This window comes from Camelus ferus, chromosome 17 (genome assembly GCF_009834535.1).
Source record: "Camelus ferus isolate YT-003-E chromosome 17, BCGSAC_Cfer_1.0, whole genome shotgun sequence".
In the NCBI taxonomy this organism is placed as follows: Eukaryota; Metazoa; Chordata; class Mammalia; order Artiodactyla; family Camelidae; genus Camelus; species Camelus ferus.
The window spans coordinates 45,717,387-45,744,911 of NC_045712.1; the positions used below are offsets into that span (position 1 = coordinate 45,717,387).

The 27,525-nt window shown below is 38.0% G+C and overlaps 1 protein-coding gene across 1 annotated transcript; it reads right to left on the reverse strand.

The window, feature by feature from the left end:
• Window positions 1-744: 744 nt before the first annotated feature.
• DYNC1LI1 (dynein cytoplasmic 1 light intermediate chain 1) lies at window positions 745-27,076 on the reverse strand. The gene is made up of 13 exons (XM_032459353.1): window positions 26,819-27,076; window positions 26,545-26,618; window positions 15,763-15,879; window positions 14,819-15,049; window positions 12,818-12,981; window positions 10,380-10,473; window positions 7,882-8,017; window positions 7,185-7,296; window positions 5,369-5,428; window positions 5,190-5,234; window positions 4,440-4,560; window positions 3,408-3,563; window positions 745-1,716 (listed from the first exon to the last, which is right to left on the reverse strand). The coding sequence occupies exons 1-13, from the start codon at window positions 26,962-26,964 to the stop codon at window positions 1,604-1,606; spliced, it is 1,569 nt and encodes a 522-aa protein (XP_032315244.1). The 5' UTR covers window positions 26,965-27,076; the 3' UTR covers window positions 745-1,603.
• Window positions 27,077-27,525: the final 449 nt, after the last annotated feature.

Here is a 27,525-nt window from a genome sequence, read left to right on the forward strand (position 1 = left end):
TTTTGCAAATTACCTTTTTCCATGCCCACGAACATCCTAAGTTTTTCCCACAGTGAAACAAATCATAACCCTCTCATATATTTTTAGTATTTACATTAAACTACGAGAAGCCAAATACTATTATAAAGCTAAACAGATTTGAAAGTTCTAATGAAAGAATTAAGTAAGTTAGATAGTAAGACATTGTCCTCAAACATTTTGTTACAAAAAAATCTTTGGAATATAAATATTTTGACGTCACAACAAAGACCAATTTAAAGGGTAGTAACCATTTTCTCCAATTTTCTGAAATTACTCAATAGGTCAAAGGTACACGTGTTCTTTACTTGAACGTCAAGAAGAAAATCAAATTGTTCTTATGAAGATTCCAAAAGACACACTGAAAACTGAGAACTGAAGAGGCGGAATGGGTGATCTCACCTGTAAGAGAGTAGCTGTGTTTCAGAGCATTTAACCAAACTTTTAAAACAGCTTCTGCCCATTATCATTAAAAAGCTCTATTTTCCTACTAGGAATGCTGACATAAGATTCTGTCATTCAACACATGCAATGGGGGAAGATGTATTGATCAAGGTAAATTCCCAGTTTAAGGAAACTTACAAGGTAGTGAATCTCATGTACTCACTTGTCTCTTAGAAGAAAGAGCAGGATGCTTAATAATCCTATTAAGTCAAACACTTTCAAATACGAACAAATCTTATATGATAAATAATAAATTTAAATATAATAGAATGCAACAAGTTATTTGAACCTGAATGCAGAGAATAAATACTTTATTAACTGATTACAGTTGAAAGTCACAAACAAAAAAGGGGTATATTAAGGCAGAGCCATATATATATATATATATATATATAGGTAGATATATATATATATATAGAGACAAATCCAAAGACTGTTACCTCTTTACATTTTAACAACCTCTGCATTTTTCTTTTACACATTTAGGCAGTGTGCTTTCTTTTCTTCTCAGTTAAAGAAACAAATCTTGCCCAATAGTTCTAAGTCATATCTTGATGACAACTTACAGGATCATGGATTGAGACAATGACTAGCATATCAAATGTTATCTGATAGTTTCCTCAGAATATTCCATGTGTGGTGGTATATTTATGTGGTGGTATATTTATGTTGATGTGGAAAATCTGACAACTGATCATTTTTTTCTTTTCCAGCAAAAACTAACACATAATTTTAAAAAATGATTTTTAATAGTCTTAACTAAAATAAGCTTGGATGTCCAAGTCTGTCAAATGCCCAAAGCATATTATTTTCTGCCCTTCTCAAACCTCCTATATGTTTTAAGTAGTATTTAGAATATGATCACATGGCTGTATTTCAGATCTACAAATTTGAGTTTTTTGAAATCCAAAATCACTTCCTTATGCAAAGTGGCAATGCAAACAGCAATCCTACATAGTGTAGAATAATTTTTCTTCTGTATAGCTCCCTTTTATAAAAATGGGCAACCACACACACCAAAAAAAGACAAATTTAGTCCATCTGAAAAAGCACTCCAGCTCCCTAATTCCACTTTTGAAGGAGAAGGCAGAGGCAAGTTTACATTATCCCAGAATTGAGTAAATGGCTTTATTTGGTATCTTCAAGAAGCTTCTCCTTCCGTAGGGGATGTAGGTGTTGTAGGAGAAACTGTAACTGGTTTTCGTGCAATTCTGTCTAGTTCAGCGTGAACGTCTGATAGGACAGGCTTCTGGCCTACGTTAAAGGAAAAGAAACTAAGATTTAGACATAAGTATCTTATACACCAATGTCTCCTCATTTAAAAATTGCCAATGGTCTCATTAACTTTATCTAACATACAAAGTTATATACATCTTTAATTTTAAAATAAATTTCCTCATTTTAAATTGTGGGGTTTGTTACTAAACAGAAGTAAAACTAGCACCTGCCATTTAATCCCATAAAGATATTTTTAAAAGGGCACAGGACAACAGGATCAGTAAAACAGAAAACAGCAACAAAAGTTTGGAATCTGGAAAGAAGATGAGTGAGTGGTAATTAAATTAGCAGTCCCGAGAAAGGCCATAATCTACACTGAGAGTGGGAGAAGCCAAGAAGTAATTCAATTTATACCCAGAAACCTGTAAAAGGTTCAAAAATGGTAGCTGCAAGTATTTGTGAAAAGGGTGGCAAGAAGGTGCAATTAAAAAAAAGGAGAATGAGTTGAAAAGTCTGTCTAAAGAGCAGTTATACAACCAACAAAAAGAAAAAAAAAATGACTTCATCAAAACTCAGAACTTTTGTGCTTCATAGGGTGCTATCAAAAAAGTAAAGGGACAAGCAACACAAGGGGAAAAACCATTTGCAAATTCTGTATCTGACTGGGCTCCAGCAAACAATATATTAAAAACACTTAAAACTCAACAATAAAAAGATCAATGACCTAATTTAAAAATGAGCAAAGAATCTGAACAGACATTTCACCAAACAAGATATACAAACGGTTGATAAATACATGAAAAGGTTCCCAACACTAGCTATCACAGAAATGCAGATCAAAACCACAGTGAGATACAACTTCATAGCCACTAGAATGATTCTAATCAAAAGACAAGTGGTGATCATTTTGTAATGTACAAAGATATTAAACCACTATGTTGTACACCTGAAACTAATATAATACTGTAAGTCAATTCTACTTCAACTTAAAAAACTACACACACACACACACACACACACTCTCTCTCTCTCTAATAAAGAGACATTTTGGAATCAGCTAAGCAAAAACAACAAAACATCAAAAAACAAAAAAGATGAACTGTAAGAAATGCTGGAAAAGATGCGGAGAAACTGGGACTCTCATACCCTGCTGCTGGGAATGTAAAATGGTGCAGTATTTTTGGAAAACACACTTTGGCACTTCTTTAAAAACTTAAACATAGAGTTACCACATGATCCAGCAATTCCACTGCTAGATATATACCTAAGAGAAATGAAAACCTATGTTCATCAACTGATGAACGGATAAATAAAATGTGCCATATCCATACAATGGATTTTTTTTCAACAATAAAAAGAAATAAAATATTGATAAACATGCTACAACGTGGATGAACCTCACAAACATGTTAAAGAAGGCATATCCTCTAAGATTCCACTGGTATGAAATCTCCAGAAAGGCCAAATCTAATGAGACACATACCAGACTGCGGCCTAGGGGGGCCTCAGGGCAGAGAAGGATAACTGCTAATAGTTGGAGTTCCTTTTCAGGGAGAGGAAAATGTTCTAAAATTAGACTATGGTGATGGTTTGCATACCTCTGTAAGTATACTAAGACTTTGAACTGTACACTTTGAATGAGTAAACTTCATGGTATGTAAATTATATCTCAATAAGACTGTTTAAAGAAAAAAAAGAAAGAAGAAAAAAACGCCAGGTAACTGTACCTGACTTTTTGGCAGATGGTGGTAAACCACTGCTTCCACCTCCAGCCCCACCTCCAGGACTTCCACTGCCAACACCAGGGCCTCCCGGAGAACCAGTCTTTTTACTCAGCAAACTATTGAAGAAATTCGCCAGGACACCTTCACTTGTAGCTCCAGCTATAAAACATTAAAATAAGATTAAAAACTCAAAACATTAAATTTTCCTATAAATTATTACTACACTAATCATACACAGAAAATGAATCACACAAAGAAAATGTTCCAAATTCATGTCTAGTTTAATTTTTTTGAGGCTATGTAGCTTAGCTTCTCTGATCTACTCATATACAGAGCAAAATATAAAACAAAGTGTTGAGTGTAACAAAATAAAAAATAATATTTTAATTTTTAAGTAAAAGGCCAAAAGCATTTAAAACAGGTGTTAGATGCTAATATATCTTCTTTTTGAAAGGGGTTCTTCAAAAATGTAACTGTTGAGAAAATGTATTTCAAGCATAAAAAGATACCCAATCCTATATGAAAACCAGTGGAAGCTCTAAGAGATTAATGGAGAAAGGACAGCAATAGACAATGCACAAAAGAAAAATATAAACAGAAAGGAAATACTAGGCGGAAAGGCTCTTACTAGTTAATATTTAAAAGAATGCCACTTGGGTTGTGGGGAAACTGCAACACTCAATGTTGACAACATGTAAACTGAATAATCCTTTTGAGAAACATCATCAAAAGACATAAAAAGGTACAAACTGTCACCTACCAACCCCACGTATGGCAATTATTCCTAGAGAAATAACTAATCTGCATATGGTTTTTTTCCCCTTTAGGTTAACTGCAGTTAAGCTATTATAGAAAAAAAATACGAATTTCAATGACCTGCCTTAGGAGAATGACTGTATCTGTATCTGTAGACACAAAGATTAGAAGCTATTGTATAAAAATGAAAACAGCTACGGCAAAAGGTGGGATGATTCTAGGTGGATTTCTATTGTTAAATGTATCCTGTCATTTTCTCTGAGAGAGAGAGAAACGTACCTTTCATGTTTGGATCAATTTTTTTTGACCCAGCAGGGATGGGTGACACGCTGGCAACATTAGATGACACAGATCTGTTTGGTGTTCGAGGCGAGCCTCCTGGGACTCTGGGTGAGGCATCCTACGTCAAAATAGGAAAGCCATAATTATAAAACCCTGCAACTTTCAACTTCACCAAAGTTATTATAGAAGAATCTACTCTGCAACTGTCCCCCCATTTCTCCTGCTGGTCCCTTTACAGTGCAAGCCGTGGACAAAATCATGTCCTCGTTACCAGAATACCAGAGACCCATCACGTTTTGGAATACTGAGTTTCCTTTCAGTGGAAAAGGAACACACTGAATAATGAGGTGGTTACCAGTATAAGCTTGGGGGTCAGATCTGGGTCCTGATCTGGATTTGCATCCTATCCTACCAGCTGTATAATTTCAGGCAAGTCACAGTGTCCTCCAAAGCCCCATTTCCCCATCTACAAAATGGGGTAATAATAGCGCCTGCCTCATAGGGCTGCTGTGAGGATTTATAAAGTAACAGATGAATGTATCAGCACAGTAACGAATGTTGCCAAATACATCTTTGTGATTTAAATACTCTAAAAGGGAGTGAAGTTTTAAATCTTACAAATTTCAGAATTCTTAATTCAAGTTTATATCAAAGCACAGCAATATGAGATAGGTATATGATTAAGAAAAAAAGAACTAAAACAGTATGCACTGCGTTTTAGCAATTTTGTCAAAATCTAATACTGACCACAGGCCTTCCAGCTGCAGTTGGTGGTTGCTTTGCTAAAAGGGACTGAAACACACACACAAATTCTAGGTTAGACATTCAGGCATGTATTGCTGTATTTTTAAAGAAAAATTTTTAAAGAAAACAAGAACAGTTTAACCATAAAGCATACTAAGTCTACTTCTGACGTAGTTTCATACCTGTAGCTTCATAAGAAACACCTGGTCATCCTCTGCCACAATTTCCTTCTCATGTACAAACTGAAATGAGCAATGCATAAATGAGCAAGTCTTATACATCATGTTAAAACCATTAATAACTTATTCTCTAGATTAATTAAAAAAAGAAAACAAACACCAGGAATATAAACACGCCCTACACCATTTTCACATGGGTGAGCTGCCCTTCCTCAGGCCCTACAGCAGAGCTGTCCAGTAACTATCTGCAATAATATAAACGCTCCACATCTGTGCTGTGTCCAGTATGGTAGCCTGTGGCTACTGAGCAGCTGAAATGTGGGTAGTGTGACTGAGGATCTCAATTTTTAATTTTATTTGGCTTTACTTAATTGATACTTGAAAGCTATATCTGACTAGTAGCTGTCGTACTGGACAGCACAACTTGAGAGCCACAGGCTTATTAGTCACGCTTATAAAATCTGCTTAAACAACAGGTAGGTGTCTTAAAGGGGCCAACAGAATCCCAACTGAGTGAAAAGCAACTTGCCCCTGATTTCGCTGAAATAAAAATACAATGACTCTCGTCTCTGAATAATTAGGAAAAAAGGAATTGCAAGTGTCTCCTGCTTTTATTTCTGTACAACGCACACCATAGTCTATCTTCTACCCAGCAGCCAGAGTGACCCTTTTAAAAGGTGAAGCTAGAGTATATCACTCCTCTGCGCAAATTCCGCCCGCTCCCCCATCACTTTGCATCCCGCTCAGAATGGAGTCCAAGGTCCTGACTGCAGCCTAATGATGAGGCCCCACCAGACCTGACGGCGCCCTCCGTCTTCGTCCACTCTGGCCCTCCTGGTGGCTCTTTTCCAGCCTCTCCAGCCCCATCTCGTACATCCCTGCCTCAGGCACGTGAACTTTCACTTTCTGTTCCCTTTGCTTTAAACATTCTCCCCTCTTATCAGAGACATGTCCTCACCACTCCTGAAACTGACCGTTCCCCACCTCAGTCCTCTCGCCCTCCCGACTTTACTTGCACAGCACTTACCACCACCTGAGAGACGGCAGATACACAGATTTACTATTGCATCGCCCTCCTACTTAGCACCTAGTGCCTAAACAGCGGGTCAATAAATATTTGTAAAATACATAAAAAACAACTTAAAGTACAATTTTGTTGGTATAAGAGAGAACAGGAAAAATTGCTGCTTTTTTTTTTGATGTTTGCATTTCTCTTAATAGACATCCAAACCAAATACCACACCAACGGATCTTCTGTTTGACATTACTTTTCTTATTTCTAATTGCTCAATGTAAATGTTTGGATCTGTAATCAAGAATCTTATTATATGTTAAATCAAAATTATTTTTTCCTGAAACATGTTCAATTTAAAAGTCAGTGAGAAATACTACACGCAAACCCTCATTTTTTATACAACTTTTCAGAAATATGTATACTATCTAACCATAAAACATCACTTAAGCTTAATGAAATGAAGATATCTGAAAGAAGAGTAACTTCTGGAACCAGATTTAATTGTCCTAAGAATGACACACAACAGTCAAGACTAAAATTAAACCTAGGAACCTGGAAGCCCCCAGACAGCTGCGGGTGAGTGTGCGTAACAAACACTGCGCAGGAGACCAAGATCTGTCTCATCAGACAGAAGCCAATGTGATTATCTTAGCAAGGTTTTCTTGGCTTCTGGCTGAACTCCAGGTTGGAAAGCTCACAGCTTGAAAGAGGACTCCCTTACCTTTCTACCTACAACCTTAAAATTACAGACTTCCCCCTCAGTTTAAAAGCCTAAATATTGAGACTATATAATAAAACCGTTACCTTTCGGACAGGTGGTTTAGTTATGATGTCTTCAAAATTATCTTCTGCTTTTAACGTCTGAAAATTTTCATACAATATTCCTATTTTCTTATCATTATCCCACCCTGCTGGACTGGAAAGAAATGCACAGGTAAGTCTCAAGCATTTATAGAGTCATTGTTTCATTCATTCCTTGATCATATTAAGGGAAACATTTTTATGAAGTGAAATTTGACCAATTATGGAAAATTAATCAGTTTTATTATAATGCTCAAGTTAAAGCTTATTAATTTCCACTTAAAAATTATTAATCTTCATGATTTTAAAACCTCCATTACAGTTTTTTGGGGGGAGAGGGTGGTAATTATTTTTACCTCCCAATTTATTCAGATTACTTTTCAAAGCATGTCTAAATTATTCACTGGGCCCTTTATGTATCATAACCAATTAAAGAATAAGCAGATAAACTGATATATGTAGCCAACAGATAGTTTAGCTATAATAGCAAGCCTTTTGAAAAGGGCTCAGGCAAGCAGTAAATCTAAAAGGCAATGATAGATAGATCAAGGCAAGTTATAAATAAAACAATCTATGAACAGAGTCTCACCTACTCATCATAGAAAAGTCTTCTGGTCTCACCTCAAAACTGAAAATGATGATGCACCAAAGTGTGTAGCAACAATGCGTGATAAAACAACATACTTAAGAGTGTACTTACATAAATACTGCATCTTTTTCCACAACAACAGCAGGAATCTTATAGGGAAATCCATATAGTTTCTGAACGATGTATTTATATACTAAATCTATATTTTTGTTCTCTTTTACTGAAGTGTAAATGAGTGCTGCACCATCTGAATAATACCGTTAAAGAAACTGGGACAAACTCCATGAACAGGTACATTAAATTCTGTGTTCTCAGCTTAACATTTATGCATATTAGTTTCAGAAATAATTTCCAAAGCTGTAATTACATGGTAATCAAGAACCTCAAAACTACAAAATATTTACATACAGGCTAAAATGCAAATAAAACAATCTCTACATAACTGATTCAACTTAACTTAGGAGGACAAAAATCACAAGACGAGAAAGTAAAGGTAAATTTAGTCACAGGCACCATTACTATCTCTATGTTTGAAGGATGTGAAGAGGCAACTTGTTTTTGTTTTTAACCTCCCTAAACTTCACGAAGGAGAGGTATTATTTATCAACAACTATTTGCCTTTTCAACAAAAATGGTTTGCACTAGCACTTCACAGTTTTCACTAGCCCCAGGAATTAGGGTTTGGGGGAGATCCACTAAATAGAGAAGGTGAATCATCAAGTACCATCGCAAAGCTTTCAGAAACGATCCACAGCAGAAATGGATTTCGTCGCCAAAACTTAATAAAAACACAACCCCACAGGAGGTTTAACATAGTAATTAAAGCAGATTCTAACTTCGACCTTTTATCCAAATGTCAAGGTGGACTGAAAGATCAAGAGAGGTGTAGAAAAAGGAGCAAAGTGGCTACTGAGAGATGTGGTCAGAGCGGCTATCAGAAATTCTTAAGACCGCTGCTTAGGACCACGCTCTTAGCACTAGCCGTTGGGTCCCAAGACAGATGGTGACTTAGGCCAAGAGGAAACGCTGAGAATGTTTGAACTTCTGAACTGGGATGCTCATATTTTCTAGGACATGAACCAAGGCTTATGAACCTAAAAGTGGTATAGCTAAATATTACTTGTCATAATCCTTACCGCAGTAGAAACAAACATCATCATCTTAACTAAAAGCTCAATTATGTGAACTTTTCCTTAATGATCTTTCTCATAATGAGAACCAATTTAGGAAAATTTGGAAGATTTCTACAGCTGAAAATTTTGCATTATAATTCGAATTTTAAAATTTTTTAAATAGAGATGATTTTGAATTTTTGCCCTCACTCAATCTCACACCCACACCCCCCCCAACACACACTCTCTTGAAGTGACTTCTCATTTTATATTCTTTTAAAATCAACTGGCTCTACTAAAGATCTGTCATTAATTTAGCAGTCTCCTTCCTGATTACATCTCTATTACCTACACTTTCAAGTATAGCATTCAATAAACATTTAAAGAGACTTGTTTTCAAATGTTCTAATCTGTAAAGATAACAAAAAAGCTACCAACACCTACTTCAATTACTCCCACTTTTTGTTTTCTTTTGCAGACAAATGCCCTTGAATTCACCCCAACTCAGCCATTACGTGCTGTGAGAAGAGAAAGGGCCAAGAGAAAGGGCCATGGAGGACAAAGCACTGAAGGAAAAACGGGAAACAACCAGTGTCAAGGGATCATATTCATTATTCAGCTAGGCTCTAAGTGGTCCTTAAATGTCCATTAATGACAATGAAAAATGCACTACAAACGTGTGTAGATTACTTATTGTTTCTATCCACTCCCAATATCTATCATTTCTTCACTTTTCAGACCCAAAAGCTTTGGTTGGGGAATGCAACTGCAAAACATCTGATTCAAGAGGACCGAGTGAGAACAGCTCTCTTCAGTGCACTCCAGCTGTCTGAAATTTTCAACAGGCAGTTCTCTTAAAAGCATTCACTTTCTCTAATTTTATCCTCCATTTAGTTGCAAATGTTACTCACTGGCTCATCTAATCCGTGCAACTCAGACTACGCCAGATTCCTTACAATAGGTTTTCTAACCTTGTGATCACAAAAACCACCCACAAAGTTTTTTTAAAATTTAGCACAGGTTCTCCAGCCTCACCTTGGAATGTTCCAATTCAGAAAGTCTCAGGGCACAGCCAGATTTTGGAACCATTGCATTAGACTGTATGTGGAGATGATGACATCCTGAACATGTTAAAAATAAGAACAAACAGATCCAAACATGGATCTTGCCCTGCTGTCCACCCCCAAGACATGAATACCAGTTTTTAATCAGAAGGTTCACAAAGCCAAGCTCACCGGAATTTTCTACATTAAGTCTGATAATTATTTTTCTTAATCATGGTACTTTAAATACAACAAATCAAAGTTACATATTTCATTACTTGCTTTTATATCTCAAAATATCTAGATATAAATGATTTGGGAACAAAATGAAATTTCCAACCAGAGGCAGGAGGGGAAAAGTTTATGGAATTTCTAAAGTCCATCAATTTAATTTCTTTACTTAAAAAACAAACAGCTAAGGTACATTGCAACAATCAATGTATTAAAAGGATACACTGTAAACAAAACTTCCGGATATGTGTCTGAATAAAATCAAAATGCTCGTCTCTGTAGTCGTGTTCTTTCTCCAACACACTAATGGCATCACACTGATGAGTTAAAATAATTTAAAACAACAACAACATAAAATTAACTTTAAATAATATAATGACTTAAACAGTTCAATTTTGGGTGGGAAAAATATCACAAAACTATCATTCTGATACGGTGACTGACCAGTAGGACCTAGAATATCAATTACTCCTATCTATTTAGAGACTTTTGTCTGGAGTCTTAAAACGAATGAATAATTTTATTTCTTTAAAAAGCACTTGGGAGTTCAAGATTTGCAGATACTGACTGGTATATATAAAATAGATGAACAAGTTTTTACTGTATAGCACAGGGAAATATATTCAGTATCTTGTAGTAGCTTACGGTGAAAAAGAATACGAATATACGTATATCCATGTATGACTGAAGCATTGTGCTGTACAGCAGAAATTGACACAACATTGTAAACTGACTATACCTCAATTAAAAAAAAAAAAGCACTGACTATGATGCACTGAATGTGGTGAGAACACCAATGGGAAGTTTTAGTAAAAAGAAATGAAGAATAATAGGATACGCTATCAGACATGGTGGTCATAATTGGTAACTCAACTACTGTGTCCAAGATCAAAGTTTTTAAGATCTAAAATCTATTCTCGTTCTATAAGGCACTCTATATCCAGGGAGTATGCACCCCTCGTTATTTCCTCTTTGTTCTCTGCTTATCTGATGATGCTTAACTGACCATTTCTGTTCTGGTGCTTTTATACACCCTAACTTCGATTTCACCAACAGCAAATAAGGGGAATTGTAGGCTGTTTTTGAAATGTCGCCCGTACAATCAATGAAACAACTCTGAGTTCTGCTTGCTACCAAAAAATCCGAGAAATCTAAAAATTAACAATGTCTATTATACCTGATATGAGTCTGGGTTCCATCTGCTGTGTAATTCTTGTATATATGCACATAAGTATCGCAGAACATTCTCCTTGTAGAAACATGATGTAGTGTTTTTGTCCATTTTATAGAACACTGACGGTACTTATTTCAAACTATTAGAGATACTTATAATTATTATACTGCTGACTTACGACACTTTTGGTGAAGCACTAATAGTCTAGTAAAGACATTTTTAACTGAAATATGAGGAACTGGCAAGAAACGTGTTCTCTCTGAATCTCAATTTACAGGGTCTTTAAACTGAGCTGAACCAATATTCTTCACCCATCCTGAGACACACATTATCCCATCCCCCTACACATTTTAAAAGCTCTTAAACCGTAGAACTGATGGTGTCTTAGATTCTGTGAAATACTGCAGATGATCTCTCCTGGTTTGAAAATTTTATGAGTCTGTGACTCATCTGATACTGATTCAGGTCCCTTTAGGCTTAACATTTTTCCTTTGGAAAATAAGAGCTTTTCATGGGTCAAGTTGTGGTGTAAAAAGAGGAAAATACCTGCAGTAAACAGCTCTTTCCCAAACAAAACAAAACCAAAACAAACCACACACAAGGATTCTATTGTGAGAATTTAAAAAGTTTTACAGAAAAGGTGTAAGTAACAATTAACTACACCAAAATCACTATTTGAAAAGCAGACAACAGACTTTGAGTTAATTATTTTAAACGCTATCCCCCATTCCTTTGTTATTGATAATTTCTGTTAAAGTAAAACTTAAGCTAGATTAAAATTAATGTGCAAATTTCACATTACAAAAAAAAATTAATAATCTTCTATCTCAAAAGGGTTTATATGTTCTGTCATTTTCTTAACTATTCCATGGCTTACATTAGTAAAGACATACTTAGGACCAAATGGGGAGAAGATGAACTTGAACTATCAATTATTCTTAAAGAAAATTTGATTTTATTGTAAAGTATATACAGTGACAGAACTAGATTAACTGAGTTTTTATAACAGCAATCCTATCAGGATCTCTTTAATAAATAAATAAATAAAAGGCCCTTGATAGCTGCATATCAACTTTACATAATGAGTACTGACAGGTCTTTAAAATTAAAAATTAAGTCTATTTTCAGTACATGATCTTCTAGTATCATGGTATTAGTATATAAAAAGTTAACGTGAAAAAATATTTCATAAAGTTGATAATTATCATCTTACCTGTAATTATACTGACTATACAACTGAAATAAGGAAAATGAAACTTGATCACAAATAGACTATTTGAATTAACATTCTTCTTCAAAGAAACTATGATTAAGATCACAAAACGAACATGTGCCTATCATTCAATATTTTAAACTATTATTTCTATTTGTTAATAAAAGTTATCTAGGAAAACTCTTGTATCAAACTCCAAAAGGAGCCTAGAAAATAAAACAGTTGTTCATCATTGATTAATACCAGCAGCAGAATCTGTAGGAAGCAAACTAACCTTTGTGCAAACTACTAGTACAGGAATGCCCAAGTTCTGTGTAAGTGTGTCCGCACCCAGAGGTAAAACCACACTGTCGTCTTTGTCCTCCTGGGTATTTCTTCTCTGAGGAGAAGCTGGGAATTCTTCTCCTGGCTCTACATACTCTTGGAAGTCTCTAATCACTGAAAATCAAAGTAAATAATTTTATACATAGTTTAGAAATTGCTTTTTATTTCAGCAGGCAGCGTTCTCTGCCATCATCTAAATACATATTTTACTGGAGTTCATATTTAGCCTTGTGTAGGAAACAAAAAGGGTTAGAGAAATCTATTTCAAAGACAGTACAGAAATACTGGACCCACATTAATTTTCAGCAGGCAGGGCAAAACACTGAATAGCTCCAAAGAGTGGGGTTCAATGCAGGCCTGGTTCAGTCTGTGTAAATTACTCTGGGCAAGTCACAAATGAGCTTTGTCTCTCTACCCTCTAATTCACAAAGGGCACTGAAAGGATAAAAGAAAAATAAATATGTGTGTTGGGGACTCCACAACTTAAAAGACAGTCCCAGATGACTTTCTAATACTAACTTCCTTTCTCCAGACTCTTCTCCTTTTTACCTAGGTGCAAGCTTGGGCCGTATTTATTCTATAACCCCCATATGAGATATTACCAATACTGATTAATTTGTAGAACTCATTTGCTAAACCGACAAAACCTTCACTAAAAAAAGGTTAACTTGACTTTACCAAGAGCCTTAACAATGTATGCTTTGGTTTAGTAATTGCTCTTCAAGGAATTCTCAAGGAACCAATCAGAGATACACACAGGGACTTCCTTACTGTAAGACTGCTTTTCGCGTTTAAAGGCAAAAGCACAAATATGGAAACACATTATCCACAGCACAGACTGAGACGGTATAGGAGGGAGTATTATACAGAGCCGCAAACGAGGAAAACGGTCCTACACTTACATGGGGTCAAGGAAGAGGGAGTCTGGAACAGGTGAGCGAGGTTCCTCCAGGAACACGGGGGCCTGCATATAACTTTAGCAGCTCTGGCAGCTATGACCCTTCAAATCAGAGGCTGAAATCTAACAGTGGTTCTCAAGTTTTAGCACCAGAAGTTTCTGATTCAGCAGTCTGGGCTGGGGCCTGAGAATATGCATTTCTGACCAGCTCCCAGCGGTGCTGACACTGATGCTGCCGGTCTTGGGATCTCACACTGAGAACCACTGCTATAGCATAAACTTAGGGGGAAGAGCCCCAGAAGCAACAGGCCAATGAAAAAAGAAAGGTATACATTAAAAGCAGTGAGACATATTTTCAATGATTTAGGACATACATTCCCTTAAGTTTTTACTGTTTCCTTGCATATAAATTCCAGTAAGCTGTCAAATTTCCCCTAAAAGTTACCAGCAAACAACAGTCAAGAACAGCAGCATACCATCTGTGTATTTGCTTAAGCAAAGTGCAACACTGACAAATGAGGAGCTCTAAGTGAAATCAAGAACTGTGACAAACTGGTTTACAACTTGTTAGAAACGACCCATATCATTTTCATAATTTCCAAGAACATTTCCAACTTACATGAGCATGTTCAAAATACATTATGTACTTTGTAAATAATAAAACCAGCTTAACATCTTTATATTTATGCTGTTAACATCTTTATGGACATACTTCATTTTGACAAGGTTAGTAAGATTGTTCTACTTACTAAGAAATGAAACTACTGAAAATGAGTAGCTGAAGAAAGATTCACATTTTTTTTTTAATACTGAAAAACTCCTTTCCAAAATGAACACATATGACCTTTTGGCAAAGGGGAAAAGTCTGCCATTATGTGTTTCCAACATAAACCTATATTAAAACCTAGCACATCATTCAAATTGAATTTCAAAAATAGTACTCACATTATGTTTCCTTCACTAAGCCAGGGTCAAAGTGAAAAAATTCTTAACAATTATCATAGTCAGCTAGGACATTTTGCCTTTGAAATCTATATTTTCTAGACTACTCACACTTTTGTTCCATTTCCTTCATTTCTTCAGGAGGAATTCTCAATTTGTCAATATGTTCTCTAACAACACTTGCCCATTTCTGTAACGAATCCAAAGCAGTCCAAGGCTTTGACATATCAACAACCAGCATAATTAGAGTGTCCTTCAGAGAAATGGCATCCAGTGAAAATTTGAGGAGGCCTTTGTGATATGGGTCTCCATCTAAGATCCACACATTACATCTTGTTTGATCTACAACAGACAAAAGGAAGTTACCAAGGCAACAGGATAGAACTGTCTCACCATCCAACTAACAATACTATTTGGTATTTTAGGGCATCCCCACGGGAGATGTTTCCTTTGGCAAGATTCAACTACTTGGGTTACGTCTACCAATTCAGTGAAGTCCTAACAAATATTCAAGAAAATGACTTAAATGTCAACACAGATTATCAGCATCCTTTACTTCATATTTCTCAATCCCAAACCACAGACTAAAATAACATGTTTCTATTCTTACCATCAGCAGAAAGAGCCATGCATATTAAAGATATTATATACAAAAATGAGAAGGCAAGCGATCTATAGAAGAAAAAAATGGCTGATCAGATGAGAAAAGTTGGGAAGTAGATGACATTTTTATGTCAAAAAATGAGAAGGTAAAAAGAGTCAGCAAAATAATCACAAGACACTATTATTTCACTATCTGGTGAAAAATGAACAGAAAAACTCAGACTCTTTAAGGTTAGCAAGAAAGCTAAAGTTTGCACTCCAGAATGCCTTAAGTTTAAAAATGCCACTATAGGAATTCCAATTCCAAATCAATAAAAACATGCCCTAACATAACTATTTACTGACTAGCAGGACTCCCAGTAAAACATGACATTCAGAAAAGTCAAAGATTAATACAGACAGCAGTGCAACTTGGAAAGCCTTCAGGTAACTTACAAGCAAAGGACACTCACCCTCCCTGTCTTCATCATGAACATTTAAGTACAAATATTCCAATCCTCTTCCTTTCTTATACTCCTCTATTCCCTGAATTTTTCTTATTAAGCTTGTTTTTCCAGCTCCATCTTCACCTGTAAAAAAGGACAGATCTTTAAAATTCTATTACAGATTATTTAAAGGTGTTTTCTAGTGTGCCAAGTGAAAAACCCAACTGGAACTAGCTTCAACCAAAAGGGTAATTTGATGGGAGATAACTAGGTAACTGCAAGGGTGAAGATGCAGGCTTCACCTCCAGGATTCTCTTGCCCAGTCGCTCTACTCTTCTTATTAAGTTAATTTTATCCTATTACAAATGGCTTCCTCCGTGGGTACTATTTAGGAAGCTCAACTCTTATGTCAACCCAGTTTAACCTACAAGGAACAAAAGACTTTCAATCTGAAGACTCTCAGGTAAAGACTCTTGACTGGCCCAGTGTGGGTTATATGCACACCCATGGGCCACTGGTAGAGGATAGATAAGACATCAAAACTGACCAAGGCAAGGAACTGTGACTGAAGCCTCACCAGAACCGTGAAGCCGTAAGAAATATGCAGCAAGGGAGAGGGGTGAGGATTGAAGGTAGTAAGCTGGGCAAAAACAAGGGTAGAGAAAACAGACAAAAATAAACTGTAGACTTAAAAAAAAAATCAACAGCAAGAAATCATGTGCACAATTTGCACAAGCTTTTTTTTTTTTAAATTAAAGTATAGTCAATTACAATGTGTCTATCTCTGGTGCATATACAGTCATGCATATACATACATATATTTGTTTTCATATTTTTTCTATTAAAGGTTATTACAAGATATTGCACAAGTTTAAAAAGTTTAAAACTAAACTGGCTATTCAATGTTTCAGTGAGAGTTTTTTTTTAATACTGTGAATTTATTTAAATACTACATAGTACTGTTCCTTGGACTTATTTTGTTATTAGCAGTATCATGGTATTAGTACTTAATAAAAGTGAATTTCTTGGATCTAAGGACTTATTCCTAGAGATTCATGAGTTCTTTGAGAATTTAAAAGTTATTTTCATTTTCATGTTAAGCATTTAAAATAATTATATACATCTTGGATCTTCTGAATAATCATCTTTACATCTAAATGCTGTCACAAAACTGCAGTGTCCACCTCTGCACTGGTGCTTGCTATCCTTCTGCGCCAAGCAGAGGCCGAGTGGAAGACAGAAAAGAGAGTGGACACACAGGCCCGCCAAACTCAAAAGAAAGTGTCCCAGAGCAGCCAGTACTATTTTCAACTGTAGCGGTCACACGGGTTCTGAAACATGTTCCAACACTTTATAGCGATGAGTGTAGCTTTAACTAGGCAATAAAGAATCTATCATTAAATGAGTACTTATTTTTCAGTACCACTTCTGAAGTGAAGCAGTGAACTATTAAAATGGTTCATCAAAATAACAGATTGGGTTGAAAACTATAGTATCTATGACAGTGACAACGAGTCCCATGGTGATCATGCTAAAAATGGAAATCATAAAGTTAACTGGTGAAAAGTAAAATACATATACTTCTGTTTACTAATAAGTTCACACTGGTGTTTAATTTCAACAAAACATCATTCATCATATTGATTACTAATTTAAACTTTTATCAGTTCTATAGTTTTTATGGCATTTAATTTATCATTTGTTTTTGGCTTTGTAGTTTAAGTATCTGTATCTGGTCATCTCAACAGGCATGAGCATTAGACATAATGAAAATAATTTAAATCACCATGTGAGATCTGTGAAAACTTTATTAATAGAGTCTGAACAGGCAAGAGCAGAGGATTTTCCAGGCAGTGAAATTATTCTGTATGGCACTATAATGGTATATACAAGTCATCAGACATCTGTCAAAGCCCATATGATGTTACAACATAAAAAACGAGCCCTCCTGTAAACTATGGACTTTGGGTGGCAACGATGTGTCAGTGTTGGTTCACTGATTATAATAAATGTACCACGGAGTGGGATGTCAACAGAGAGGGAGGCTGTGCATTTATGGGGACAAGGGATGTTTGTAAACTCTCTGTACTTCCTATTCAATTTTCCTGTGAACCTACAACTGCTCTAAAAGATAGTTCATTAACTTAAAAAAAAACAAAAAGGAGTCAGTCTGTTCTGTAACTTGAAAAGAAACAAGATTTCTCTTATGACAGTAAGAGACAGTACCACCACCCTCTCCTGTCCCGCCACTTACCTTCAGGTGGCTGGTCCTGAGCCTCTCTTGCAGGCTGCTCTTCCATCCCTACCCAACATCTGTTTCCCAGGGTTCCTTCTCACGCTACGTAATTCCTGGGGACTCTCCACACAAGACTTCAAAACCACCTATAATCTGGTGACCCACTGACTTCCTTCCAGCCACAGTCTCTCCTGAACTACTTACTGGTCATCACTATTTGGATGTCCCATAAATAACTCACATTTCAATATGCACAAAAGCAGTATCATCATCTTGCCATCTTCCCCCAAACTCACATAATTATTTACATAAGGCTCCAACCTCAAGGCCTTTATCCACGGTTCCCTCTCTCTGGAACATACTCTCTTCAGAAGTCTATGTGTTGCCTAAGCTTCTTCCTACCTTCCCTCAAATATCACTTCTTCAGGTAGGCTGTCCCTAACCACCTCATTTAAAACCACAACCTCCCAACATTCCTACTGCTTCTTGTTTTATGTTTCTCCACTGGACTTACTAACATAATTTTGTTTTTAACTTAGTCACTCCTACCCCTCAAAGCTCCAGAGGAACAGGCATCTTTGTGTTCTGCTGTCCGCTGCACCCCCAGTGCCTATTAACTCTGCTCCTTTCACAGTGCAAGGTCCATGCCCAATCCTCCTACAGAGATGCACACTGACTCTATGCACCTGCCCTACACATAGATCCTTTACCCTGTTCATCTCGCTTAATCACGACCAGTCTCCATCTTCATAACTATACCTCACCTGTCACTGCTTGTCCTGGGCCTTTACCACAATCCATTACAATAATTCATCACTCATATCTATAAAACTCACATGGCTACCTCTCATCAATAACAGATCAATACATAGTATGCACACCTCATTCACTGAACTTAGGAAAACTTTCTCATCACTGTACCAAGTTGTCAGTATTCAGCGCCTTACCACAGCCAAGACAAACTGTTTGAAGATACAAAAGTCACTAAATCCCACGTTATTTTTGGAAAACAAAGCACAGAGCCTAACAGTTTGAGTAAAATAAAAACCACGTACATACTTCATTTTAATAAACCTTTAAATCACAATTAATAAACCTTTAAAGTGGCAAGTAGGGCAATGGGGCCTGTGTGGCTTCAAACAATGCCAAAATAATTCATCCACCTATCGTCTGTGTACTTTAAGAAAGCCTTATCTTCCATTCCTTGGCCTTTAGCTGGTAGTGAAACAGACACACCAGCCTTAAGTGTGCCAGCCAAACAGTTAATGATCTGCAAACATACACTTATACAAGTAGAGAGTTCCTGTTTAAATAGACTGAGAAGAAAATCCTTCTATAAAGTATACTTCAGTGACCATGTTAAAATTATTCTCTAAACATTTTATCTAAATTTGCATTTTTCTATTAGATTTTCTTAAAGAAGGTATACTTTAAAAGGTGTTTTAAAAATAAACTATTTAAAAATGTAACAAACCCCATTCTAAGCTTGCTGGCCATACAAAAATACTCTACAGGCCAAACCTTGCCCTAGTGGATAGACCAAAAGGAGGAAAGATTTGTTGATCCAATTATAGTGAAACGCTCCACAGCACATAAGCCTGTATTCCAAATTATCTGTCTGAATCCTTTTCAAATAAGTCAGTGTCTCTGAGCCAAGTATAGGATCCAAGTGCTTAAAAGAACTTCAGTTTTACCATAAAGTAGTAACAGCCATCAATTTTCACTTCTCAGCTCAAACTTGAAAACCAAATTGATTACAAAAGAAAATCTCCTGGAACTTCACATAAAGTTACCAAAACAGTACAGCGGTAAAAAAAAAAAAAAAAAAAAAAAAAGTGTGCTCGCAATACTGTCTGTTCTCCCCAACAAATCTCTAATTCAACAGGATGTAATATGCATCAACTTTATCATGACAATTTAATCAATGACTTAAAAGCATGAAGATCTAGAAGATGTGATTTCTAACTATAACACTGTCACCATTAGCCGTGTGAACTTGGGTAAATCTAGTATTTCCATTTGCTCCCTATCTTCTAAATAGAGGGGGTAACACCAGACAATCTCTGTGGTGATGGATTTAAATTCTATGACCATTATAATTCACTACTTCTTGATCAGTGATACACTAGAAATGAGCAAGTGCACGCAGTGTTAGTAACAGCTATCCCGAACGCTTCCTGTGTATGCCACTGCTGGAAGTGCTTCACAAACAGTATCTCAGATAATCCTCACGATAATCCTAAAAGGTAAACAGTATAATCTGAAGGATTAAGTAACTTGCTAAAGAAGGGTCAGGATTTGAATTCAGCAATGCTGGACTATCACTGTTGTGGTTCCTGGAGCAGCAGCCTCCAGTCTTCTCCTCCCAGCTCAGGACAGACAGAGATGACAAAAGGTCATACACTCTGCCTCCCTTCCCTCCCAGGTCCCCTCCTGCCTTGTGGAAGGCGGAAGCACTATACTCTTCTTGCTGGGCACAGGTTTGTGCACCTGATGCCTGCTTTCTGTGCAGAGCCCTGGTTCACATTTCCAAACCTCTGTTGGAAGCTTTACGGTCCACAGCATCACGATAATCAAACTAGAGAGAATTCTAGCCTGCCAGACTCCGTCTTTACCCAAGTGACATATCAACAGTGTAAAACTGACATTTTTTAATTTGATATAAAATAAATCATCCTATTTTATCTGAAAGCTCTGATGACAAGAGCCACGAGGGGTTGTCACTGGAACTACTTTTGGGCTTGGACCTTCGGATAGCCTTCCAAAAGTGATCCAGATGACCCAGGTAGGATGGGGGGCTTTGGTCTGCTCCCCATCTCACGAAGAGCATCTTCTCCCTTGCCTCAGCCGGCAAGGGCAGAGAGAAACTGTTAACCAGCTGCAGCACCTGCCCCCGGTTATTGTAAGTAAACATTTATGCATGGCTGTTCAAGACTACAACCCTCCAATATGTCGAGGAGTGAGCATACAGTGGAAAGTCAGACAAGCCCAATCCTGAATCCTAGCTCAGCCTTGTAACCCGGGGTTCAAAGTCCCCTTCTGCAAAACAGTGAACATGCTCATATCACAATAAAGCACCCAGCAGAACACTCAAGTCACAGGCATAATACAGGATACCCCCACCCCATCAGCTGGCCAAAGTCCCATCTTTGAATATCATCACTCAGCAATCCACATTACACTAAAAAACAGAACTTATCTTTTATCACTTCTCTCACTCTTCCAGACTGACTAGACATGAACTGAAAACCACTGAGTTTAATTCAATAAACCAAGGCCAGCAAATGCTGATCCCAATGGTTATTAACAGTTCCTATGCTCCAGAAGTTTAAAGTCACACTAACACAACAGTTCTTAATTAACAAACATAGTATATATTCTACAGTTAAAATGCCTTTAAATTAACACGCCAATTTTTAACCTACCTACCAGAAAGGCAAAGATTAAAATGAATAATCCTTGGTGTTGGCAATGGTGCTAAATAAACAAGAACTTTCACATACTGATGACAGGAATGCAGAATGGTACAGCTTCCCAAGAGTACTGTTTAGTAATACCTAAAAAGACTTACATATATACACTTTTCACCCAGCAATTCAACTTATAAGATTTTATCCCAAAGATAATACTTGGCAAGTAGAAAACGAGGTGTAACAATAATTACCTATTTACCCATCAATTATAACTATGACAGAACCATACATATTATTTAGTCACTAAAAAGGAAGAAATCTTTAGCTACTGTCATGCAAAAAAAACCCTCTCTGATACATAAAAAAAAAAATCTCACTTGAAAATATAAGGTATGAGCCTATATTCTTTAAACAAAACACTTACACACCTAGAAAAAAATAACATCAATTACCTCTAGGTGGTGAGATCACGTGTTATTTTCATTTTCTTATCCTCATAAAACTTTTTTTCTCTCTCTCTGGCAAGAAACATGTATTATTTTCTTAGTTTAAGATAGTGAATACCAATTTTAAGAGGACGGTGTTTAACACATTTCTCTTAGTTCTTTTAACCCCAGAAGTACGAAAGGATCAGGGCGCTGTATGTATATAAGACAGGTTAGGAGGCTGTAATGTGCCCACCATCCCACACCTAGGGCCTCTAGATAGGCTCCGCCACGTCCTGGTCCTTTTCACCAGGTTTTTAGCTACAGCAACACACTCTCAGTCCTGCAGCCTGCAGGATACTCCTCCCCATCCTACTTGGCAAAATTTTACTCAGATATCACATTTTCCACAAAATCTTATGTAATCTATTTAGCAATTATTTCATACTGACTTATTTGATTTTTATATACTTTGAGTCTTTCCCCACAGGATGGAGGGCAGGGACCAACTCCTGGCAAGCCCTGTTTTCTCCAGATGACCCAGCAAAGCATTTTATGCCCAGTATACTCTAATAAATGTCTGACGAACAAATAAATAAAGAGGCAATCTGTGAGGTCCTTCTAACAGCCATTGCCTTGACTTTACAAAAGTAAGTCCCCAAAAGGTTAGTCCTTGGTCACTCACTTAATAGTAACAGAGTTCCTTATGAACCTGAGTCTTGTTTTTTTTTCTAACTCAAGGCTCCCGTCAGTTTTGCACTTTTCAAAGTGCTTTTGCTAACATTCTCCTACATGGCCTTCATATCAGCTGAATGACCACTCTAATCAGCCTACATCTGTAGTTTTTCCAGCTCTGTTTTCTGTTTTTGACAGCAGCACTGGGGGAAATATATGAACTACTCTTGACAATTCTTAAACCTATGTTCAGACTGTATCTCTAGCTGAAATAACCATGAATCTTTTAAGTAAAGGGTGGTCATCACCGATTCAACATTTATTTACTGAGCAACTATTGTTACCCTTGTAATAATAGTAAGTTACTTCTCTGAACAGGTATCTGGTTCCACAGTGTATTTCTTGAGATTTTCTACTTGCAATAATTCAAACATAATAAAAGCTAGTTTTGTTTCTGGTGATGATCAGCATTTTGTGGGACTTTTTTGGCTGCACACTTTGCCTTCAGGGAAAAATACAGACTAGATTTCTTCCCTGGGTGAAATCAAACAGCTCACATATACAATGAAATACTTTATTAATTTAAGCCAAACTGCAGTTACCAGGGGGGAAAAGAGGAATGGAGGGATAAATTGGGAGTTCAAGATTTGCAGATACTAACTACCATATACAAAACAGATAAACAGCAAGTTTCTACTGTATGGCATAGGTAACTGTATTCAGTATCTTGTGGTAACCTATAATGAAAAAGACTATGAAAAGGAATATATGTATGTATATATATGACTGAAACATTATGCTGCACACCAGAAACCAACACAGCATTCTAAACTGACTGTACTTCAATTAAAAAATAAAATATGTATAATTACAATCACTGTAGTAAGAATTGATTAATATAAAGGGTAAAGATGAAAAACCTCTCAAAAGGACCATTTATAAGTTAAGTCCTACTTAAAATACATGCTCAAGAAGCTTTGCCTTTAATATTAAAAACAAACAAGTTCCTTCTCACAAGGAAGAGAGAGAGAATGGTTTCTTTTCAAAAAAGAGAATGGTTAAATGCTAATGCAATAGTGTTTCTGGGTTTCACTAGGGGTCAGGTCTAGGTAGAGTAACCAACTGCTTAAACACAAGTGCCACGGCAACAGAGGTGTCCCTCATTAAGCTACATCCCAGAATCCAATGAATATTTGGATTTCACTTTAAAATAATTACTAGTACTTTCACTCAAAGATAGCCTTTTAAAAGTTACGCAGTAGGAAGAGTAACTGGCACTTTCTCCCTTGAAGGAACTTCTATCAAGTTGGAAAGCCACACCAGAGTCACAGAATACAGGGTCCTTACAGCTGTGTGACCTCAGAAAACTCACTTAAGAGGTCTCTAAAATTTAGTACCTCATCTATAAATCAGTGTGAACATCCACCTCCCAGATTTGGGGGTAGGGGGTAGGAGAGAAGAGGGGCAGAGGAAGTAAACTAAGATTTGTATGAAAATGCTAGGAGAATGGCTCAGACACATGCATACATTGCTAGTTCTCACTCTTTTCATCCACAAGGAGTGGGAAGAGAAGCCAAGTAGCAAGGTTTGGTTAAACCGCAACTTGTATTTAGGGTACATAGGCCTTGGTTCCTAAGTCTACATTGTTTCTGGAAATATAAAACCTTTTTATAGTCTCAGATTTGTTTTATTAAATATGGGACTCCAGAGATCACCCTAATTCATGAAAGACTTTAGGGCCAAGCATCCTCCTGCTGAGCAACTTCAAACTCATAACGAAGAAAACCACAGTCCCTACTTACGTATTTCTTCCCTCCACCAGCATAAACTGAATGAGGCCATAACATGTGATGGTAAAATGTCTCTTAGAAATCTTGAGAGGTATTCTAGAAGATTAATCCTATTTATGTAATCAGTATAAAAATCTGTTATTAGCTTCTTCCAAAGCTGAAAAGCACTTTGATGAAAATCCCAACTGTATACAAATTTTTAATTTCAAGCTTGTGTAATTTGATATTAGATGGAGTTTTACGAACTATTAAGTTTGTAAAAAAGGAAATTTAATCTATTCTAAGTATGGAGGGATGGAAGTCTAGGGCCTCTAAGTACATTCAGCCACATGCCAGTGGCAAAGGCAGGTTAAAAAAAAGGGTTTAAAAAAAGCACTGTGCAACCTTCAGTGCAAATTAGGAATGTCAAGAAATGAGCAAAACTGTCACTTTTGTTTCACTACAAACAGAACCATGTAGATACTCAACTAATGCATAGGAATAATTGGAACTCATAAAATGAAAACAAAATTCAGGAATCTTATTCTTTACAAAATGGCAGTATTTGAAAAGAAGTCTTATTTAACTTAGAGTAATTAAAATATAGTCCACTTCAGTTTATACTGTACAGCACAGGGAACTACATTCAATATCTTGTAGTAACCTATAATGTAAAAGAATATGAAAACGAATGTATGTATGTATGACTGAACTATTATGCTGTACACCAGAAACTCACACAACATTGTAAACTGACTATACTTCCAAAAAAAAAAAAAAAAAAAAACCCACTTCAGTGAGGTCACATTTTCGTTTAGTATTTATTAGTAATTTGTTTAAATTAGTAAATTTAAGACATATCCTGGATTTTTTTTCTTTTTTTGCTTTGGATCCTAATCTCTCTCTGTCCTATAAATATCCCTTATGTAGGCACTAAGTCAATAATTAGAGTTCTGATAAAATATTTTCTAATCCAGTTAAGAGAAACCCATCAAAAAATGTCATGGTGCTGTTATCACTTCACAAACATGATCTTACTCAGTTCTCCCCATAACCCTAGGAAGTAGGCATTATTATTTCTGTAAAATCCGTTTTAAGGATGAAGAAACTGAGGCTCATAGATGTCAAGAAACTTAATTAGGATCACAGGACTAGTATGTGATAGGGTCATGACTAAACCCAGGTTAATCTGCAAATAGGTACTTTCAATCACATTAAAAACAGGTAAAACTAATTTTTCAACAAGCTCCGTGTAACTTCAAATAACGTCAAGAATCATATACTGTAGGTTGGCAGCAGTCCATGAAAAATAATTAGTAATCTGGTTCTATCTAAACATTCCCATTAAAAGCAGACCCTGTCAAGTAGCCTTTGACTTCTTTGTTTCCTTTCCTGTTTTAAAATGTACAAAAAAAAAACCTCTTGAGACATCAATATCGAAGTTTTAAAATGTAACCATCATCTTATAAGCCAAACTTCAAAATTTCACATCTACAGTCTATGAAGGAAATCTCTCCTCTAAATGACTTCGGAGCTAAGCCTGCAAAAACGTGAACCTGTGAATTGTTCTCCCTCACTGTCCTCTACGACCACCCCTAGAATCAGCAAAGAAACAAAATACATAACTTCCAGAGAGTAGAGATACAGAACAATCAGGAGATGAGACATTAAACTATTTCTCCCTGTTAACATCCATTTGGCTGATGGGACTAAACTAGAAAGGTGTTCTACTGCCTTTTACAAATTTCATAATTATAAGTGGCAGTTAAAAAAGGCAGCTGCAACACAAGCCCATTGTACCCGTAAAAGCTGAAACAAATAAGAACATTTATCACGACTACCAGGTCTCATTTCTAGCTTCTCTGTCAATTACACAAAGAGCCCGCTATTAAATATTAATGTCATGCCATTTGCACCGGAGGTCCCGAGTAGAGCCTCCTGCTACCAATTTTTGTCATGAAAGAAAGACCGTCCTTATTTTCTAGGTAAACCCCAAACCACTAGAATCTCTCAGATGGGCTATCGCTCTCCGTCCTTCCCAGGGGAGGCTGTCAGGGCCACCCCCGCACACCCAAGGGAGGAAGAGAGCTCTGGGGAGGGCGGGTCCCTGCAGGGTCCCGGGGCAGGGGTCCCGGTTCTCCTTCTTCCCCTAGCTGTCAGCTACAGGTCAGGCGGCGGGGCGGGGCCAGGCCCGGCTTTCCTCACAAAGCGAGCCAGAACGCGGGCGGGCAGGCCGGGACCCAGGCTGGGGTAGGGGCCGCGCAGGGCGGAGCGAGGCGGGGGCCACTTACCCAGCAGCAGCACGTTCTTCCCCGCGGGGAGTTTGGAGCGCGAACGGGTGGAGACCTCGCTGAGGATGCAGGACCTGGCGGGGAGCAAGGCGCAGCTGAGGCCGGGGCCGCAGCGCGGGAGGAACGGATGGCCCCGGCATCGGCGCACCCGGGCGGGGGCGGCCGAGAACGCTGCGGCCTGGGCCGGGCGCCGAGCTCCGGCGGGCACGCGATCAGGGGGCGTCCGCGGGGCCAGGGGTGCCAGCGGGGACCCCGGGAGGGGCGCGGTCCTTACCAAAGGTTCTGCCCGTCCTCGTCGTCGCCTGCTGCGGCGCCGCCGTTGCCCGACGTTAGCTCGTTGGCCAGGGGGCCGCCCGTGTAAGTCGAGGCTAATCCCGGCGTTGAGGAACCGAAGGAGCCGACTCGCCCCACAGCCGCCATCTTGGTCGGGAATCACACCGCTGCCGGCAAAGCTGAATGAGCGAGGCGGCGGCAGCGGCGGCGGGAACCCGGATATGGAGCGTTCGGCGCACGGGAGCGGGGCGGGGCCTGCGGGGGTGGGGATGGGACTGAGGGAGCGAGCGAAGGCGGACTGCGCGTGCGCTGCAGGTTGGCGGGTGCGGAGGAGGTGCGCGTGCGCAGATGGCCGGGCAGGCCGCCATGTTGCAGGCTGGGTATCCAGAACTCAGCGGGTTGAAGCGCCGCCCGCAGCCCTGGGCTGCAGCCGGGCGTGTCGGGGTGTGTCAGGTGAACAGTGCTGCCTCCCACTTTTCAGTCGCGTCCACAAACCCCGCAGTGGGTGGGGAGTTCATGCACTGTCATTGCTGTCCCGCCCACCATCCAGGCTGAGCGCTGGTCCCTCGCTTACACCGACGCTTCTCCGGCGCCGCCAGGAAGGAAATGGGCCGCCCCGCTACCAAAGAGGCTTTTATGCAGCCCGGGCTGGAGTGGTACTCTGGCCCCAGATTTCTGGGCTTCTGTTCATTCTCAAGTGGCGACTTG